Source organism: Orycteropus afer, unplaced genomic scaffold (genome assembly GCF_000298275.1).
Source record: "Orycteropus afer afer isolate SDZICR_OR568_19922 unplaced genomic scaffold, OryAfe1.0 scaffold00301, whole genome shotgun sequence".
NCBI lineage: Eukaryota > Metazoa > Chordata > Mammalia > Tubulidentata > Orycteropodidae > Orycteropus > Orycteropus afer.
The window spans coordinates 1070159-1087708 of record NW_006921888.1 but is presented as its reverse complement, the minus strand read 5'-3'; the positions used below and the strand labels follow the sequence as shown (position 1 = coordinate 1087708).

Below are 17550 nucleotides of genomic sequence, written 5' to 3'. Positions count from 1 at the left end.
TCTGCTGTATGGATTACACCTCAATATAAAGAAAACAAAAATCCCCACAACTGGTCCAATAAGCAGCATCTTGATAAATGGAGAAAAGATTGAAGTTGTCAAAGATTTCATATTACTTGGTTCCACAATCTACACCAATGGAAGCTGCAGTCAAAAAATCAGATGATATATTGCACTGGGCTAATCTGCTGCAAAAGACATCTTTAAAGTTTTGAAGAGCAGAGAAGTGTCTTTGAAGACTAAAGTGAGACTAACTCAAGCTATGGTGTTTTCAATCACCTCATATGGATGTGAAAGTTGGACAGTGAATAAAGAAGACTGGAGAAGAGTTGATGCTTCTGAGTTGTGTTGTTGTTGAAGAATATTGAAAGTACCATTGATTACCAGAAGACCAAACAATCTGTCCTGAAGGAAGTACAGGCAGAATGCCCCTTGGAAGCAAGAATGCCCAGACTTCATCTCACTTACTTTGGTCATGTTGTCAGAAGGGACCATTCTCTACAGAGGGATATCATGCTTGGTAAAGTGGAGGGTCACTGAAAGGAGCAAAGGACCTCAACGAGATGAATTGACACAGTGGCTGCAACAATGGGTTCAGGTATAGCAAGGATTGTGAGCCTGGCACAGGATTGCGCAGTTTTTGTTCTGTTGTATATACATTCACTATGTATTGGTGGTGACTTAACAGCACCTAACAATAACATATTATATAAAGTTCCACTCTCCTAAATATTGAAGATACTAATCTTTATTAGTATAAATATTGAGAGAGGAAAAAATACTATTCTTTTTCATAATTTTCTCTTTTATTACCCTTTGCCCCAAAATATCAAATGATATACACTTTGAGTATCCATTAATTCTAAATTCTAAACAGAAAGTTTTGTCATTAAAATTTAAAAAAGTGACAACATATATATATATTTAAGGTATATATGGATATATTCTTACAATGCAAAATTCTTGTAGACAAAACAAGGCCTAAGTTATACAATATGCAGGAAACATACAAATGGTTTTTCCTATTTTGTTACCGTCAAATGTTGTGTGACAATTTTTGAATAAATGTTTGGACAAAGTAATTATAATCTTCTGCATAATAAGTGCTTATATTTAGAGAATACAATTCAGTAAGTTAATTAGAAATAGACTGTTCTATAATAGCATTCAATTCAGCAATTAGTGATTTGATTTATTCAGAACCTCAGTTTTGCTCTTGGAGAAATTTCATTGCAAAATTTTTAATTAGAAGATTGAAAGTTTTCATTCCTGTAATTTTCAAGACTAAAATATTCATATTACTTTACTGGCTATATTTCTTCAGAATCATATGAATAGTTATTTTACATTGGAGCCACCAGGAGGCTCTAGTTAGCTAATATTTTCGGATAGAGCATAATTCTTAATCTTTTTTGTACTTTGATTCAATGCACTATATATTTGAATATGTATTGATTTAAATAAACCAGAAAATACTTAAATACAATAAATATACATTGATAGGAAATAAATTACCATGTGAAATTTAATATTCTAAAGCTTTTTGCAGGGGATAAATGTCCTTGTACTTTCTTTTTGAAAGTATTTTCTCCTGCATAAAGTGATCTTATGTTTTTGTGTTATTTTGTTCCTATCATATGTGCCAAGTTTTTGTTGTACTTTTTGAATTACATTAATGTTTATAAGAAGTGTTTGTCATTAGTGCTTATTCTTAATGAAGAAAAACAAATCAATCTGCAAAAGTGTGCTTTGATGTGACTTTGGGACATTAATAAAGATAATAGTAGCATCTGTTCTTGACATTTCATTGCTCTAGAATTCAGTGTCTGAGAAATTTCTGAGTGTAAAAGCAATAATATTTTGCAAAGTCCTTTCTGTATAAATGGATTCAGTGTATATTGGATTCAGCAAACATGTGTTGCCTCTAGTAATACACCATGATACCATGCTTTATATAACACTGCAAGTGCTCTAGTCATGCACGTATTAATGAAAATTTCTCTCTATATATTTTTTTTGCTTTCACAGAAAATTACTTCTACAGATAAACAGAAAATTTTGACCTTTATTCTTTCCCTCCTTCCTTATATTGCTTCTGTGTACTCATATCAAATACAGACATTTAAATATAATTCACACACTAGAATATCACCAATAATAAAAGAAATTGCATATCAATCAAAAGCCTAGATTTCATTGCACTATTTAATGAAATCCTCCATTTTAGATGAAACATTTTGAAAATGTTTGTTTATTTTAAGAGACAATGGTAGGATAGAAGGGATAAGGAATTGCTAAATGGAATGAATTATGTACTCACTTTCTCTCTAGGGAGGACCTGGTTCATCTGGGGCCAAAGGTGAGAGTGGTGATCCAGGACCTCAGGTAAAGAAAACTTACTATGTTTTTCACTTTATGTTATTTAGTAGGATATTTGAAATATCTGCCATTTGTTTGATAAGTTAAGAAATTACTTATATCACCTTCAATCTCATGTAACCTATTTTAACTGAAAAATCCACAGTGAAACCAGGAAAAACATCAATAACTAAAGAAAAAGACAGTCAACTCTGAGTTGACTGAGACTTTAAAGATTTTTTATACTTTAAAGATTTTATAACCAAGCTCCATTCATTCCAAGTACTTTGGAATGAATGGAAAAATAATGTTCTCCACATAGACATGTAAACTATATAAACCAAACAAATATAGTTTCTGCTCTTCAAGTTTATGGAAAATACTAAGTTGGCATAAAAGAATTTCAAATAAAGAACCAATTATTAAAACAAATAGAAGCAAATGGGAATTTTGTAACTGAAAATAAAAATGCAATACCTGGAAAAAAATCATTGGATGCTTAATGGCAGAATGAAAAAATAAATCCTTAGTGACAGTGACTGATTAGTGATTAACTTACAAGAAATATGAAAATGCATTTGTACATGATTTAAGAAACATATCTGTATGTAATACATGACTGAAGAAACATGTAGATGATTGAAGAAACAAGGCACTGTGCTGAGTTGTGGGAAAATAATGGTGAAATACACAGACTTATTCCAAGACCTCAGCAGTTAACAATCTAATGAGGGATTCAGCTATGACAAAAAGCACTTACAAGCCGATATTGTAAGTGCAAGGAAAGAAGACGTATCTAGGAAAGGGCATCCAAAAGAATAAGAAATATGTAAAGAAAAAGGGGTTGGAAAGAAGAATAAAATGGATGTTTGTTTTCAGCTCTAGGAAATGTAACAGCCCAAGGTTTTGAGACTAAAATGAGTAATTTAGAATGATTTTAAGTTTAAAAAGTTGTGTTTTATTTCTTTTATTTAAATGTAATCATGTGTCTTTATATAAATTTAACAAAATAATGGGGCTTTTTTTTTTTTTACTAGAAGTCATTTGTAAAGTGGATTTTCTTATCTTCTGCTTTATCTGAATTTTTACATAATTTCCTTGTGCTTAAATGAAAGTAAAGGCAAAGCTAAAATGATCTCAGTTTCTAAAATGATCTCTCTATCTTTATCAAAGTGATTGAGCTCATTGATCAAGAATCTTATACAATGAATCAATTATGATGTTTTGATATAGGGCCCACGAGGTGTCCAAGGTCCCCCTGGTCCAACAGGAAAACCTGGAAAAAGGGTATAGTTGATTTTCTGTGTATATTTTGAGAGCATCTTAATGGATCGATCATCTTGTTTTCTTTCACTCTGTGCTAGAAGGAATGTCTATTGCTTAATCATGTTGTTGGCATTATCAGGGTCGTCCAGGTGCTGACGGAGGAAGAGGAATGCCAGGAGAACCTGGCGCAAAGGTCAGATCTTGCATGTTTCTTCGCCCATAACATTTTTACATGTCAAAATAGAGTTTCTTGATAAGCAAGAATATTTTGTATTCAAGTTTTAGTACAGACCTAGCCTGAAAATGCAAATGATGATGATGATGATGATGATGATGATTTTACAGGGAGATCGAGGATTTGATGGACTTCCAGGTCTGCCAGGTGACAAAGGTCACAGGGTAAGAGATATAATTTTATTACTTTTAATAAAAGACAATAGGAATATTATGAAATATTTTGATATTGGTACACTTTAGGAAATCAGAATGAGCAGAAAGCTTATATGAAATATTTCTGAATCCATTTAATAAATTAACGTAGTGCCTAAGGCACTTGACTGCTAACCAGAAGGCTGGTGGTTCAAATCCACCAACCACTCTTCGGAAGGAAGATGGGGCAATCTACTTCCATAGTGATACTGCCCTGGAAACCCAAGGAGGGGTCTCTATGAGTCAGGTCTAACTCGATGGCACATAACAACAACAACAACAATAGATTTTTGAAGGTAGATAGGTAAAATCATATATGTGATATCACTGTAAGCTCTCTCTATTTTTTTTTAAGATATTGATATATTCCTTGTATGCAAAGATAAATTGAAATGAAAACTTTATGTATATGTATCTCAAAAATCACATTAATAGATGAGTAAATACTGGAGATTTAATATTGTCTCTAATTTTTAAAATAACTGCCTCAATTTTCCTTTTACATTTTCTGTGTGAATATATAGTCAAAAGAAGACATCTGTAAGCAGTTTGCTATTGATATAATCCTACTCTAGACACTATATTATACTAAATTAGGTGGTTCAGGTAACATAGACACCACAAACTATGACTTTGCAATAATGTGAACTATCAATCAAATGCAAGAGTTGATAGTTTTCCAAAGCTAAGTAAACTATCATGCTGAATAACAATCCGTAATATATGTTTAGTGGGAATTTAAGCAAAGAGATACTCTCTCCATAAAAAAAAAGCATCAGCTTTGAATTCTTGAATTTAAGAATAAAGACGAGATAGCCCTAAGGTAAATTAGAGAAGGGAATAAAAGAGAGAGAGAGAGAAGAGAACTCTACAGATGTCTAGCAAAATTTGGTACGTGCCTGACTTGCATAAGGTTATACTATTATATTTAAAAAATTCCAACATCACATTCTGCCTCTAGAGTTGTTCTATATTAAATTATTCTAGAGGCAGAATGCCAGGAAATTCTAAGACGGTCAACAAAATGTATCCATATTTGAAAAAATATTTAGCCTAGTAATTTCTTAGATGGTTTAGTTTTTAATGATTAAGAGTCTGAAATTCATTTTAGGGATTTTACTTAAACTCTTTTGGTATTTTAAATTATGGGAATAGTTTTTTCTTCCTAGTATACTTATATGTAAATGCAATGAATATTGTAAAATCGTGATTTGTCTATGAAGTGATCTGAGGAAAGCATATATTTTCCCTGGGAATGCTCTGTTGTATTTGGTTAGTGTATAGATTTGTAAATATTCAGTTTTAGGCCATATTCTAATCACTGTTGTGTTTATTTAACAGGGTGAACGAGGTCCTCAAGGTCCTCCTGGTGCTCCTGGAGAGGATGGAATGAGGGTATATTCAATATTTAAAATTAAAACATAAGGGAACAAAGTCATGCTGAAATACATTATCTAACTGAATTACCTTCACATTCATTTTGTCAATGACAGGGAGAAGATGGAGAAATAGGACCAAGGGGTCTCCCGGGTGAAGCTGTAAGTAAATTTTGTCTTTTTATAATAGCCTACTTGTCAGTAATAGAGCCTAGTGCTACACACATATATATATAAAGTCAATAATAAACTCACATAAATATTGTGGTCTTATCTAAGCTAACCAAGTAATTTTCATGCGATTAAAGCAAAGAATACATTTAATTCTTTTTTGTTGTTATTTAGAAAATCTTAGACAACTGAGAGAACAAAATGTCAAATATAAAATTTTGCCAGCTACAAAACTTTGCTAGATTTCTTTTTCTTAAGTATTTTCAACAGCCCTAGAATCTATATCTGTATTTAAGATAAATGAATCATATTGCCAGAAAGGGGGAAAAAAAAAGAAGAAGAAGAATTACAATCACTATATAATAAATGTAAGGGTACAATATACTAGATTGTGTCATTTTTCTTCACTCCATTTTATAAAAGCTGGTGTGAAAACAAACTAGAGTAGAGAGAGGGCTTCTGATTTCAGTCCTATTTTGCCACATTGCAGAGACTGTCCAATCAAATGTCATAGTTCAGGCAAATGGATGAGACAGTGAATTGTTTCATTGACTTTTTTTTTTTTTTCCAGAAGAAAAAGGAGTAGCAGATGGAGTAGAGGGAGGGAGAGGAGAAGAAATAGATTCAGTTGAAAAAAAAAATAAATCTTCCCTGAAATAAATGATTTCCATAGTCTGCTGATGACGGTATTCAGCTCTTTGTTTCTTTGCTTCAGTGAATACGCTTCCCCAAGATGAAATTTACCTAAATTTTTAAAATGAGAATCAGAGCCCTTATTTTGTTAGTCTATCAGATTGAATAATAAGGTTCAGTGTTGTAATTCAAATTAGAAAATTATTTTTTTTTTAAATTAGCTACATAAAGTATTAAACTATTAAAAAATTTTTCCAAATGATTTATATGCAAATTTATTCAATCAAACATACACAGTTTCTGTACTAAAAACTCACTGTTACCCATTCTGGCTTTTGCCTTGGTACAAACATTTAGCACCACTTTCAGTGTGTTACGAGATGTACAGATATTTTTACTGTTGACATTACAATGGATTTCCTTCAGAGGAAGAGCCATATTTGGAAGCCATTTTTATATGAGTACATGTTTCCCTCCCCTTTTCTAGGGTCCACGAGGATTGTTGGGACCAAGGGGATCTCCAGGACCTACAGGACAGCCTGTATGTATTACTGGAAATTTTAGAATCATCTAGAGAAAATATGTTCATAGACCATATAAACTTAGAGGTCATGGAAGCTTCAATAGGCAGTCAAATGTTTACTGCCCCGTTATATTCTAGGATTGAATGATAATGATGCTGCCTATCAATTTCAGTGATCTTTCTTACCCCTCCCTTCTTTCTTTTTACCTCTTTTGTTTTATTTATTTTGTTTTCATGTCAAATTCCAATCACTCAATGGAAAATGCTGAAAAAAAGGATTAGAATATATTCTTTTTTCTTTCATTTCCACTAAATCTTAAAAAAGATTTCAAGTCTTCCTAAGCTAGAAGGTATCCTGACATTAGACTAGCCTTTTTTTGTGTGTGTGTAGCCTTTAAATTTATCTATACACTTTTTTTTTTTTCTTTACTGAAGGGTATCGCAGGCGTAGATGGTCCCCAAGGTCCAAAAGGGAACATGGTATGTAGAAAATATCCATTAAATAACTCACCTCTGCAATCTGAGCTTTAACAAACTATTTTTGTTTCTAAATCTAAAGTAAAGATTTCTTATAACATTTTGCTAAGTAGTTTCTGCTAGCATTAGTAATTTGTAAGATTTTTCCAGATTCTTAAAGAAGGAAAACTGATTCGAGGGCTAGTTTTCAATTCAAAAAGAAAAAACCTATTATGTAAAACAGTTCCATTAAAGACTCTATATTTTCCTATCTCAGGGTCCCCAGGGAGAGCCTGGACCACCAGGTCAACAAGGAAATCCAGGACCTCAAGTAAGTCTAAGCCACTGTACCTCCTTTGAGATAATGGGGTAAGATAGTATCTTTGTACAAGAAAATTGACAGCTTCAGCATTTTCTATATTAGCCTAAAACATATTTAAAATATGATTGTAGGAAGCTTTTTTTTTTTTTTTTTTTTAACTTTAAGCAAACTTACAGAGGCCTGTTTCTTCCAAAAGAAAAATGAGTCATTCAGTGTTTATGGAATGCCAGCAGGAACAGCCACACCTGCAGGAAGGTTCTGAATAAGCTCACATTACAGTCCCATTGCCAAAAGAGTAGCATGAGCAAAACTACTTATGGTGTCAAAGTGTTCCAAGACTTTCTGGGGAGTAGGGGAGAAAAAAAAAAAAAAAAAAAATATATATATATATATATATATTATACACACACACACTCATAATTTATTTGATGTTAAACAGAGGTCTAATAATTACTGTTTAAAGCAAGTTCTTGTGAAGTTATTCATAACCTGTGAAATATGTTCTTTTAAAATAGGGTCTTCCTGGTCCACAAGGTCCAATTGGTCCTCCTGGTGAAAAAGTAAGTTACTCTGTTATTCGAGTGAAGTCCAGTGCACAAATTATAACAACTGTAGGCCTGCCTTCTGTTTTGATATGTTATCTAGATGGCCCAGCCCATAAAGAATTAAACATGAGAGTAGTGTGAGGTGAATTCATTCATAGGTCTCTGAATTGTGAATGTTATAAGTTCACAGAGCTTCCATTTGGACAGCTTCCAAATGTGACATTGTCAGGTATATTAATTTCAGAAACATATTGGAATAAGTGCATGGTTTCTCTTTATTTTGGTTCTCCTTTTCTTTCTCATTATTTACAAAAAATGTAATTAGGTTTGCTGGTGACAAAGGATTTCTAGCAAGATCTGATTAAGGGAAAATTGTGACGTTATCATTACCACCATTACTCATGAAAAAATGGCAAATGATATCCTTGTTAACAAGTCAATGTCTGGATCAAAACAAGACTAAATCTTTAATTAAAGAGATGTCTTTTTCCCTGATCTCCTCCGACAGATTCCCCGAGTAATATTTTCTATCCCTGTAGTTATAATGCTATTGCTAGCTGATTCTAACACTTTTTTTTCCCTTAAATTTGATAATTTTATGACCATATGATTGTTTTTATTTAATAGCTTTAGTGAGGTATAATTTCCATACCATAAAAATTCACTGAGTGTGCGATTCAATAATTTTAGTACACTTATAATTTTGTAGAACCTTCACCACAATCTAATGGACATTTACAGCACCCCAAAACAAACATCATGTCAATTTACAGTCCCTCTCCCTTTCCATCCCCAAACCTAGACAACCACTTATCTACTGTCTGTCTCTACAGGTTGACCCTTTATGAACATTTCATATTAATAGACTCATATAGTATGTGGCTTTTTGTGTCTGGCTTTTCTCATTTGGCATAAATGTTTTGGGGTTTATTTGCATTTTAACATGTATCAGTATTTGGTTCTTTTATCATTATAGATTATTACTCCATTGATTGGTTGTATTATATTTTGTTTTTCTGTTTTCCAGTTTACAGACATGTGGGTTGTTTCCACTTTTTGGCTATGATGAGTAGTGCTGATATGAGTATTTGCATACAACTCTTAGTGTAGACATATGGTTTCATTTATTTTTTGGTAGGTGCCTAGAATTGGAATGTCTTGCTCATTAAATTTATATTTAACATTTTGAGAAATTTCCAAATTGTTTTCAGAAGTCATTCATTCTTCCTTCCCACTAGCAATGTATGAAACTTAAGTTTCTCCCCAACTTCATTACTACTTGTTATTACCTCTCTTTTAAATTATATTCATTCTTATTGGTGTGAAGTGGTAAGTCATTATGGTTTTAATTTTCACATCCTTTATAACTAATGATTTTCATCATCTTTTATGAGCTTATTGGCCATTCTTGTATCTTCTTTGGTCAACTATCTATTCATATATCTTGGACCATATTTTATTTATATATTTATTTTTATCTTTTTACTATTGAGGAGGAAGAGTTGAACATATCAAATTTAAGTGGTCTTTTTTTAATTTTTTTTTTTTTTTTTTCTGTGCATGCTTTCCGTATGGTTGCCATATGGGAGTACTGTTGAAAAATGGCCCATGTATTTATGATGCTAAGCTCCAAAAGTAATTTTCAAAGTTTACTTTGATCAGAGATTCTAAACTGGGCCACTCTTATCATATTTTGTTTTAGCCTATCATAAACATACTATATTTACTATAAATTGAACTGGAGGGATTTCACTATAAAATTTCCAGTGTGATTTTGTCATGTATGCACTGAGCTCTTAAAAGGAATGTGCTCTTAAAGGAAATTGACATATGTGAATTCCCTTTGTTGAAGCAGTGGTAAAACACAGGATCTAGTTCAATGTATTTCTTTTGGTAAGATCAGAGCTGTTTTAAGTACATGCTGCTTCTGTCTCACATCTGCACTTTTTACATATCTAGTCAGAAGTACAAAAACACTATTTTTCAACCAAAATAGAAAGAGCTCAAGGCATGAGCAAAACATGTTTTATTTATATTGTGTTTGTAGTATTATATTTTATATTGCATCCATGGTATTGTGTATTTTATATTGCATCTATTTTTCATATGGCATCTATATTAACTTTTTAAACTCTTTATGATATACTGTTATCTGTTTATTCTGGTTCAACTACCTTATCTCCAAAAACTTAGTGAATAATAAATTTTCAGTCTGAACAGACTGTTATCTAAAGAAATACTGTTAAATACAGAATAAATTAATGCTGTTTATTTATAATTTCTAAAAATTTTGATATTTTTATCTAAAGTTATTGTAGTCTGTGCTTTTATTACATTTTCTACAAAAATACTTTATACAGTCTAACTATGTTGTTTTCTCTGACTTTTTGACAATATGCTGAATATTTCCTGCAATTTAATTTATTTGTGAGTTAAAGGAAGCAAATGGTATTCTATTACTCTATGAGCTCAGTATGAAATGGCAAGACACAAAAAAAATACCTATTAAAGAGAGAGACTTTGGAGATGTGGGTGAGGACCTCGGTTCAGATCACCATTGATTAATTTCCCAAAATACTTTGATGGTGATATTTCATAGAATTGAGAATTAACGTGTATTATGCATATATCACTCAGTAGCATGGTAATATAAACATTCGATACAGTTTAACTACGTTACTAATATCGGAAGAAATCACTGCGTGGAGGAAACAGTTAAACATTTGGCTACTATCGGAAAGATTGGTGCTTTGAACCCATCCAGAGGTGTCTGAGAAGAAAGACCTGGTGATCTCCTTCCGAAACATCACAGTTTTGAAAACCTTCTGGGGCTCAGTTCTACTCTGACACACACACGAGTTGCAATCAACTTAACAGTAACTAGTTTGGCTTTTGGTTTATTAAAATCTGAAAAATAGGACATTAATTTATAATTTGACATTAGTTTATATGACATAAAATTTATAAGATAAATATATCATTTATATGACATGAATTATATGGCAAAAATATGACCTTAATTTATAATTTATAAAAATATGATAATAATTCAAATTTATTTCCCCATGGGGAAACAACAAGCAATCAAGGAAACAGACAGAAGCTTTCTTCTCCTCAAAGATCTTCCGTTCTAAAAGAGAAGTATTTATTATAACTTGATGTGAAAAATTATCTGGCTTTAATATTTCTCTTTTACCTTCAATTATATAGCAACAAAATAATCTATTTAGTATTCTGTACAAAGTCACTGCCATATAAATATTACATCTGCTGATAATAGTTCATAGAGTGGTTCTGTGTTCATGGCCCTTATTTTGTTTTGAAGAAATAAGACCACTGTTTAGGGAGGAAGAGATAATTTAAATGACAGACAAATATTGCGATAGAAACTTTTAGTATTTTATAATAGTTATCATGTAATGTTAAAATTCTTGACTAAATAATTGTTCAGTGATGAAAGAGATTGAAATTTCTAAGCCCTTTAAATGAGATATAAATGATCTCAGTTATAAACAATTTAATGTAAAGCAGTAGAGTGATTTAAGTGAGGTGTTCTTTTAAAATATGTAATATCACTCAATGCTGATACAGTGCTTTTCCTAAATACTCCCTCAGAACGGAAAACTGTAAACTGTGTCTTTCATCAAGGGTTGGTGATTTAGCCTTGCTATGTCAGTTGTTTCTAAATCCTGGGTAATTATTTGACCAGTAAACAACAAAGATTTAGTGTCTGAAGACATGATATCATTAATTATTCTCAGGAGAATAACATTTCTCCCCTCCCTTAAAAGGATCCACCCCTTACAATAGTGACTTTTACCATGTTCCAAACTTAGCAATGGTGGGCAAATTAAATAAGATTTTAAACCTCCTATGATTATGCATAGATTAGAGTCATATATTGAATGACTAGATATTTTGCCATTATTTGATATTTTCATATTAGATTGTAATATTTTATATAAAAATAATGGATTTATTTTTCTTCATTTCCCATGTCACATTATGACTCATTTTTCTTAATATATTTTAATAATTTTTATTATATATCTATGTTATTAGCAAATTCTTCAATGGTTGCCTATTGATATGACTGAAGAAAATACCTCATGTTTACTTCTTTAATTATATAAATAATTTTATTCCAGATCTACATTGTTTCCCTTTTTATCACCTAAGTTCTAGTTTACTGGGGTATTGAAAAACTTATCTATTTTAAAAAAGACAGGAGCTCTGGTAGCACAGTGCCTAAGGCACTTAACTGCTAACCAGAAGGCTGGCAGTTCAAACCCACCAGCCACTCCTTGGAAGGAAGGTTGGGCAATCCTACTTCTGTAGTGATACTGGCTCAGAAACCCAAGAAGAGGTCACCATGGTTTCTCTGAAAGATTATTTAACCTAATGTTATATATGGAGCTCTGGTGACATAGTGCCTAAGGCATTTGTCTGGTAACCAGAAGGCTGGAGGTTCAAATCCACGAGCCATGCCTCAGAAGGAGGGTTGGGCAATCTACTTCTATAGGAATACTGCCTTGGAAACCCAAGGAGGGGTCACCACGAGTCGGGACCAACTCGACGGTACATAACAACAGTAACAACAAGTTGGCTAAACACTAGTATGCTTTTACATGTGTTAAATTTAGTTTGTTTATCTTTATATATTGTTTCTTCCAGATAATTCTATTTAAGTTATTTAGATGCTTCTTTTTACTTATACATAAAATCCAATGAAAAACTTTATTTGTTGTATAATCATATACACAAAGTCAGAGCTTTACATTATTATTATTTTTTTCAATAAAATATTCTTTTTTTTAAATTGGATTAGGGACCACAAGGAAAACCAGGGCTTGCTGGACTTCCTGGTGCTGATGGGCCTTCTGTGAGTAACAATTACTTGGTCATTAAAATTTCTGTATATTATCTTCAAAACTCAATTCTACATGTGTTTTTAGAGATGATTATATGAAGTCACTAATAAAAAGCATAATGTTGTTGTTGTTGTTAAGTGCCGTCGAGTCATTTCTGACTCATAGCGACCCCATGCACTGCAGAACGAAACACTGCCCGATCCCACGCCAGCCCCACAATCCCTGCTATACTTGAGCCCATCATCGCAGCCACCATATCAATCCTTCTCCTTGAAGGCCTCCCCCTCTTTCGTCGACCCTCCACCCTTCTCCAGGGAATGGTCCCTTCTTGCAACATGAGCAAAATAGGTGAGACGAAGTCTGGCCATTCTTGCTTCCAAGGAACATTCTGGCTGCACTTCCTCCAGGACAGATCTGTTAGTTCTTTAAAAAGCATAATAAGTAAGTAGTGTTAAAGATTAATCTCATTAAAACTCCATGTCATCATGCCACTTCATATTACAAATCTTTAATGAGCTCCCAGTGGCCTTTGGATAAACTCACTCTGGCATTCTAGGCCAGAACCTCCCAGAACCTCAGATTTTCCTATTCCTCATGAACCATCAGTAAACAGATCTCCTCACTTTTCTGTCAGCATTCAGTAAACTTTTCCATCCCCATGCCTTTCTTGTGTCCTTTATTTCAGAGAAGGCACTTCACCATCTTCTCTTCTTTTCAAAAACTACATGGTTTTCACAAGTCTAGGTGAAGTTTTTCACCATTCATAAGTTTCCTCAGATCTTCCACCAGAATTTTTCAGTCTTCAGAGATTTCCTACTTCTTTGGAAATATAGAACTCATTATTATTTAAGGTATTATTCAGGTAATCATAAATAATATAATTATGAAAGATGCACAGTTATTTTTAAGATTTTTATTGATTTTTCTCTACTTCAAATAACTTTATCAGATTTTTGAGGGCTAGGATGTGGGAATTATCTTTCCATCTCTATTTGTTGTTACCGAGTATGCAATACAGCTATACATTTCTATTTATTGAATCTCAATAACATGATTATTACAATGATTAGTATTTATGGTCTTGCTATATTTTTAGATATCCCATTTATACAGGTGCCTTTTGAAGAGTCATGTATGATCATTAGATCAATATGCAAAACATAGGTCAATTTAAATGCAATACACTCTTGTAAGATCCTGTTTGAGTCTGTGCTTGCATTGTTAATGAAAAATATACATATTGATTTACTTTCTTTAACCAAGTTCTGTCATATTTGATAAACTATATCCATCAAATATAAGCTTATTATATTTCTTCCCAAGACCCACAGCTTCCAATGCTCTATATACCCATACACATTGATACAAAACAGGTTCAATATTTTTTTAAAAACACAAAAGGTAAAACTTTAACAGATTTGGGAAGAAAAAAAAATCATAGTGTTATGAACTCATCCATTAATATTGCATCTAACAAGTATATATTTTTGCTAAATGTAGGGTCACCCTGGAAAAGAAGGCCAGTCTGGAGAAAAGGGTGCTCTGGTATGTTACAGCATATCAATTTACATGTTTTACTCAAGAGAAATGCTTTATTTTGACCATCTCAGTATTCTTCTAAGATTATTTATGGACATGAGGATCAGAAAATAAGTACCAGAAATGTCTATCTTAAATTGTAAATATTTGTTTGCTTTCTAAAATTTTTTGAAAACATTTAAATATGAAAGTGTTTCCACAGCTATCTTTTGTTGATGGTATAAGAGACAGACATGTCTTAGATGACTTTTAATTTTGTATTTGCAATTTTATAAATTAGACTGCTTTCCCTGTTTTTCTAAAAATATTCTCATGACCAGGGCTACATTCACATTGTGCATATGTACTGTATGGGAAATGAATGACCATAATAACAATGAAATAAAACAAGAAGTATTGAGTGTTAATTCAACCCAAGAGTGTCTTCACTTATTAATTTCTGGTAATCTTTAAGAGGAACATACATTTAAGAACAATGATTATCAATATATCTAAATAAAAATCAAAATAAAAGCTTATTCAATGTTAATAGCATTTTCAATTGAAATATCAGGGTAAGATCATTTTTTCTTAGAGTTTCTAGTTTTTCATACTTATTAAAGTAGTCCTAAAATTATCAGCATTATTATTAGTAGATCTGGTAGCATAGTGCCTGAGCATTACTATAGAACCTGGAAATTATATTCCATATTTTTTTTCCTTTAGGTAGATGAGTGACATGAAGCCAGGTGTGGGAATGTGTATCATTTTGATCATATTCTTAATGATATGAATTCTACAAATTTATATGGTTTCTCTGAAAAATTATTCAACCTAATGTTATATATGGAGCTCTGGTGACATAGTGCCTAAGGCATTTGATTGCTAACCAGAAGGCTGGAGGTTCAAATCCACCAGCCACACCTCAGAAGGAGGGTTGGGCAATCTACTTCTTCAGGAATACTGCCTTGGAAACCCAAAGAAGGGTTGCCATGAGTCGGATCTGACTTGACTGCAGTGAGGTTTTTTTTTTTTTGGTTAATTTTATATAATTATCTATCATAGACATTGAGTACACTATATATTTTGTTATTGTTGTTGTTGTTGTTGTTGTTATGTGCCAACAAGTTGGACCTGACTCATAGCAACCCCTCCTTGGGTTTCCAAGGTCGTATCACTACGGAAGTAGAATGCCCAACCTTTTGAACCACCAGCCTTCTGGTTAGCAGTCAAGCGCCTTAGGCACTATGCTACCAGACTTCTAGGTATTAATTATCTGATGGTTTACATTGTATATTTATAACAGTTACTTTATTGGCCCATTTAAGTTATTTTATACATGAACACATAATAAGTAAGTTTCAAGTGGTCTTTACAGGTCAGATATTTTAGTCCCAATATCTAGAAACAAATGATAAATTACCCAAGAAATCTTTAAATGTTAATAGTAGAGAAATAATATTTTTATAGATTTTTTGTAAATTTATGTATGTGAATAAGTAACATTTTCAATGATTTTTACATTTAAACTGCAATGGGAATTTTTTAGGGTCCACCAGGTCCACAGGGCCCTATTGGTTACCCTGGTCCTCGAGGAGTAAAGGTAAATATTATTTTATTTATTTATTTTTTAACATTATTTAATGTCAGTGTGAAATGTCACAGTATTTAATCCTTCAATTTTATTCCATAGGGAGCAGATGGTGTCAGAGGTCTCAAAGGCTCTAAAGGTGAAAAGGTAAAATACAATTGCTTGAATGATGTTAATTTGGTATACATCTATTATAACTAAACTTAAAATTCTTTCAACAGATATCTTATTTATCAAATATACACTGAGTGATCACTACATACTAGACAATGCCTGTCTAATTTTGTGCCACACATCCTAGAAATATATATATATATATATATATATACACACACACATATATATATATTTATTTATTTATTTATATTTTAAATAATGTCCCTATCCTGGTATATATTTAAATAATGTCCGTATCCTGGGTGAGGACTTAATTACAGAACAAAAGTGAGAATATCTCATGAATAGGATTTGTCTTTCATCCTGTTTTTCCTTACAATTTTAGCTTTTGTAAATCATAGTGTTAGATGCATGAATAAATTTACTAGAAGGAATAAACAATATTTAGATATATGCATAAAAAAACAAAAACAAAAAACCCTGCCATTGAGTCAGATCTGACTCATAGCAACCCCTCCTTGAGTTTCTGAGGTGGCATCACTACAGAAGTAGATTGCCTAACCTTCTTTCCAAGGAGTAGCTGGTAGGTTTGAACCACCAGCCTTCTGGTTAGCAGTAGAATGCCTTTGACACTACCCCACCAGAGCTCCTAGATATATGCATAGCCAAGAAATAGTCATTCCCCTTTTCTCTACTGTTGTTGTTGTTAGGTACCATCGAGTCAGTTCCAACTCATGGTGACCCTGTGTACAACAGAACAAAATACTGCCCAGTCCTGTGCCAGCCTCACAATCTTTGCTATACCAGAGGCCATTGTTATACCCACTATGTCAGTCCATCTCATTGAGGGTCTTCCTCTTTTTTCTTGACCTTGCTTTTCCTTTTCTCTGCTGAAATCCTCAAAACTCTTAAGTTGAAGTATAGTATGAAGTATGAAAGTTAAAACTACCTTAAATCAATTGGGGGATAAAGAAGTCTCCCTATGTGATATTGCATGCAAAGCAAAAGAATTAATAAGAAGGAAGTAAAAATTACCACCAGACAGAGATAGGTAAAACCATGCATCTCATATTATGCATGAATATGCATATATTATAGGGTAGTTTATAGTTTGCCTTTGGGTAAAGAACATGAAAGTCAAATGTCATTATAAAAATGTTTAATATGAGTGCAGGCCTCCAAATCCTTCAAAGATTATGTTGAAATGCAAAGAGAATGGCATTACTCAGAATTAATATTAGATTCATTCTTACTGTAAACTTGTATTAAAAACAATAAAAGCAACACATAGTTTTATATTACAAAATAGCTGTAGCTATAGTGAACTATATGTGAAATATTAACTACAACCACTATTCACTTTCATCAGTTGTC

General features: G+C 32.4%; 1 protein-coding gene across 1 annotated transcript in view; it reads left to right on the top strand.

The window, feature by feature from the left end:
- Positions 1 to 17550, top strand: part of COL11A1 (collagen type XI alpha 1 chain) — a 316494-nt gene that overhangs the window by 151765 nt on the left and 147179 nt on the right. The window contains exons 15-28 of the mRNA XM_007951592.2: positions 2332 to 2385; positions 3592 to 3645; positions 3764 to 3817; positions 3970 to 4023; positions 5395 to 5448; positions 5547 to 5591; positions 6721 to 6774; positions 7192 to 7236; positions 7490 to 7543; positions 8050 to 8094; positions 12908 to 12961; positions 14451 to 14495; positions 16018 to 16071; positions 16162 to 16206. Coding sequence (XP_007949783.1) covers positions 2332 to 2385; positions 3592 to 3645; positions 3764 to 3817; positions 3970 to 4023; positions 5395 to 5448; positions 5547 to 5591; positions 6721 to 6774; positions 7192 to 7236; positions 7490 to 7543; positions 8050 to 8094; positions 12908 to 12961; positions 14451 to 14495; positions 16018 to 16071; positions 16162 to 16206 — 711 coding nt within the window. The remainder of the gene's footprint in view (positions 1 to 2331; positions 2386 to 3591; positions 3646 to 3763; positions 3818 to 3969; positions 4024 to 5394; positions 5449 to 5546; positions 5592 to 6720; positions 6775 to 7191; positions 7237 to 7489; positions 7544 to 8049; positions 8095 to 12907; positions 12962 to 14450; positions 14496 to 16017; positions 16072 to 16161; positions 16207 to 17550) is intronic.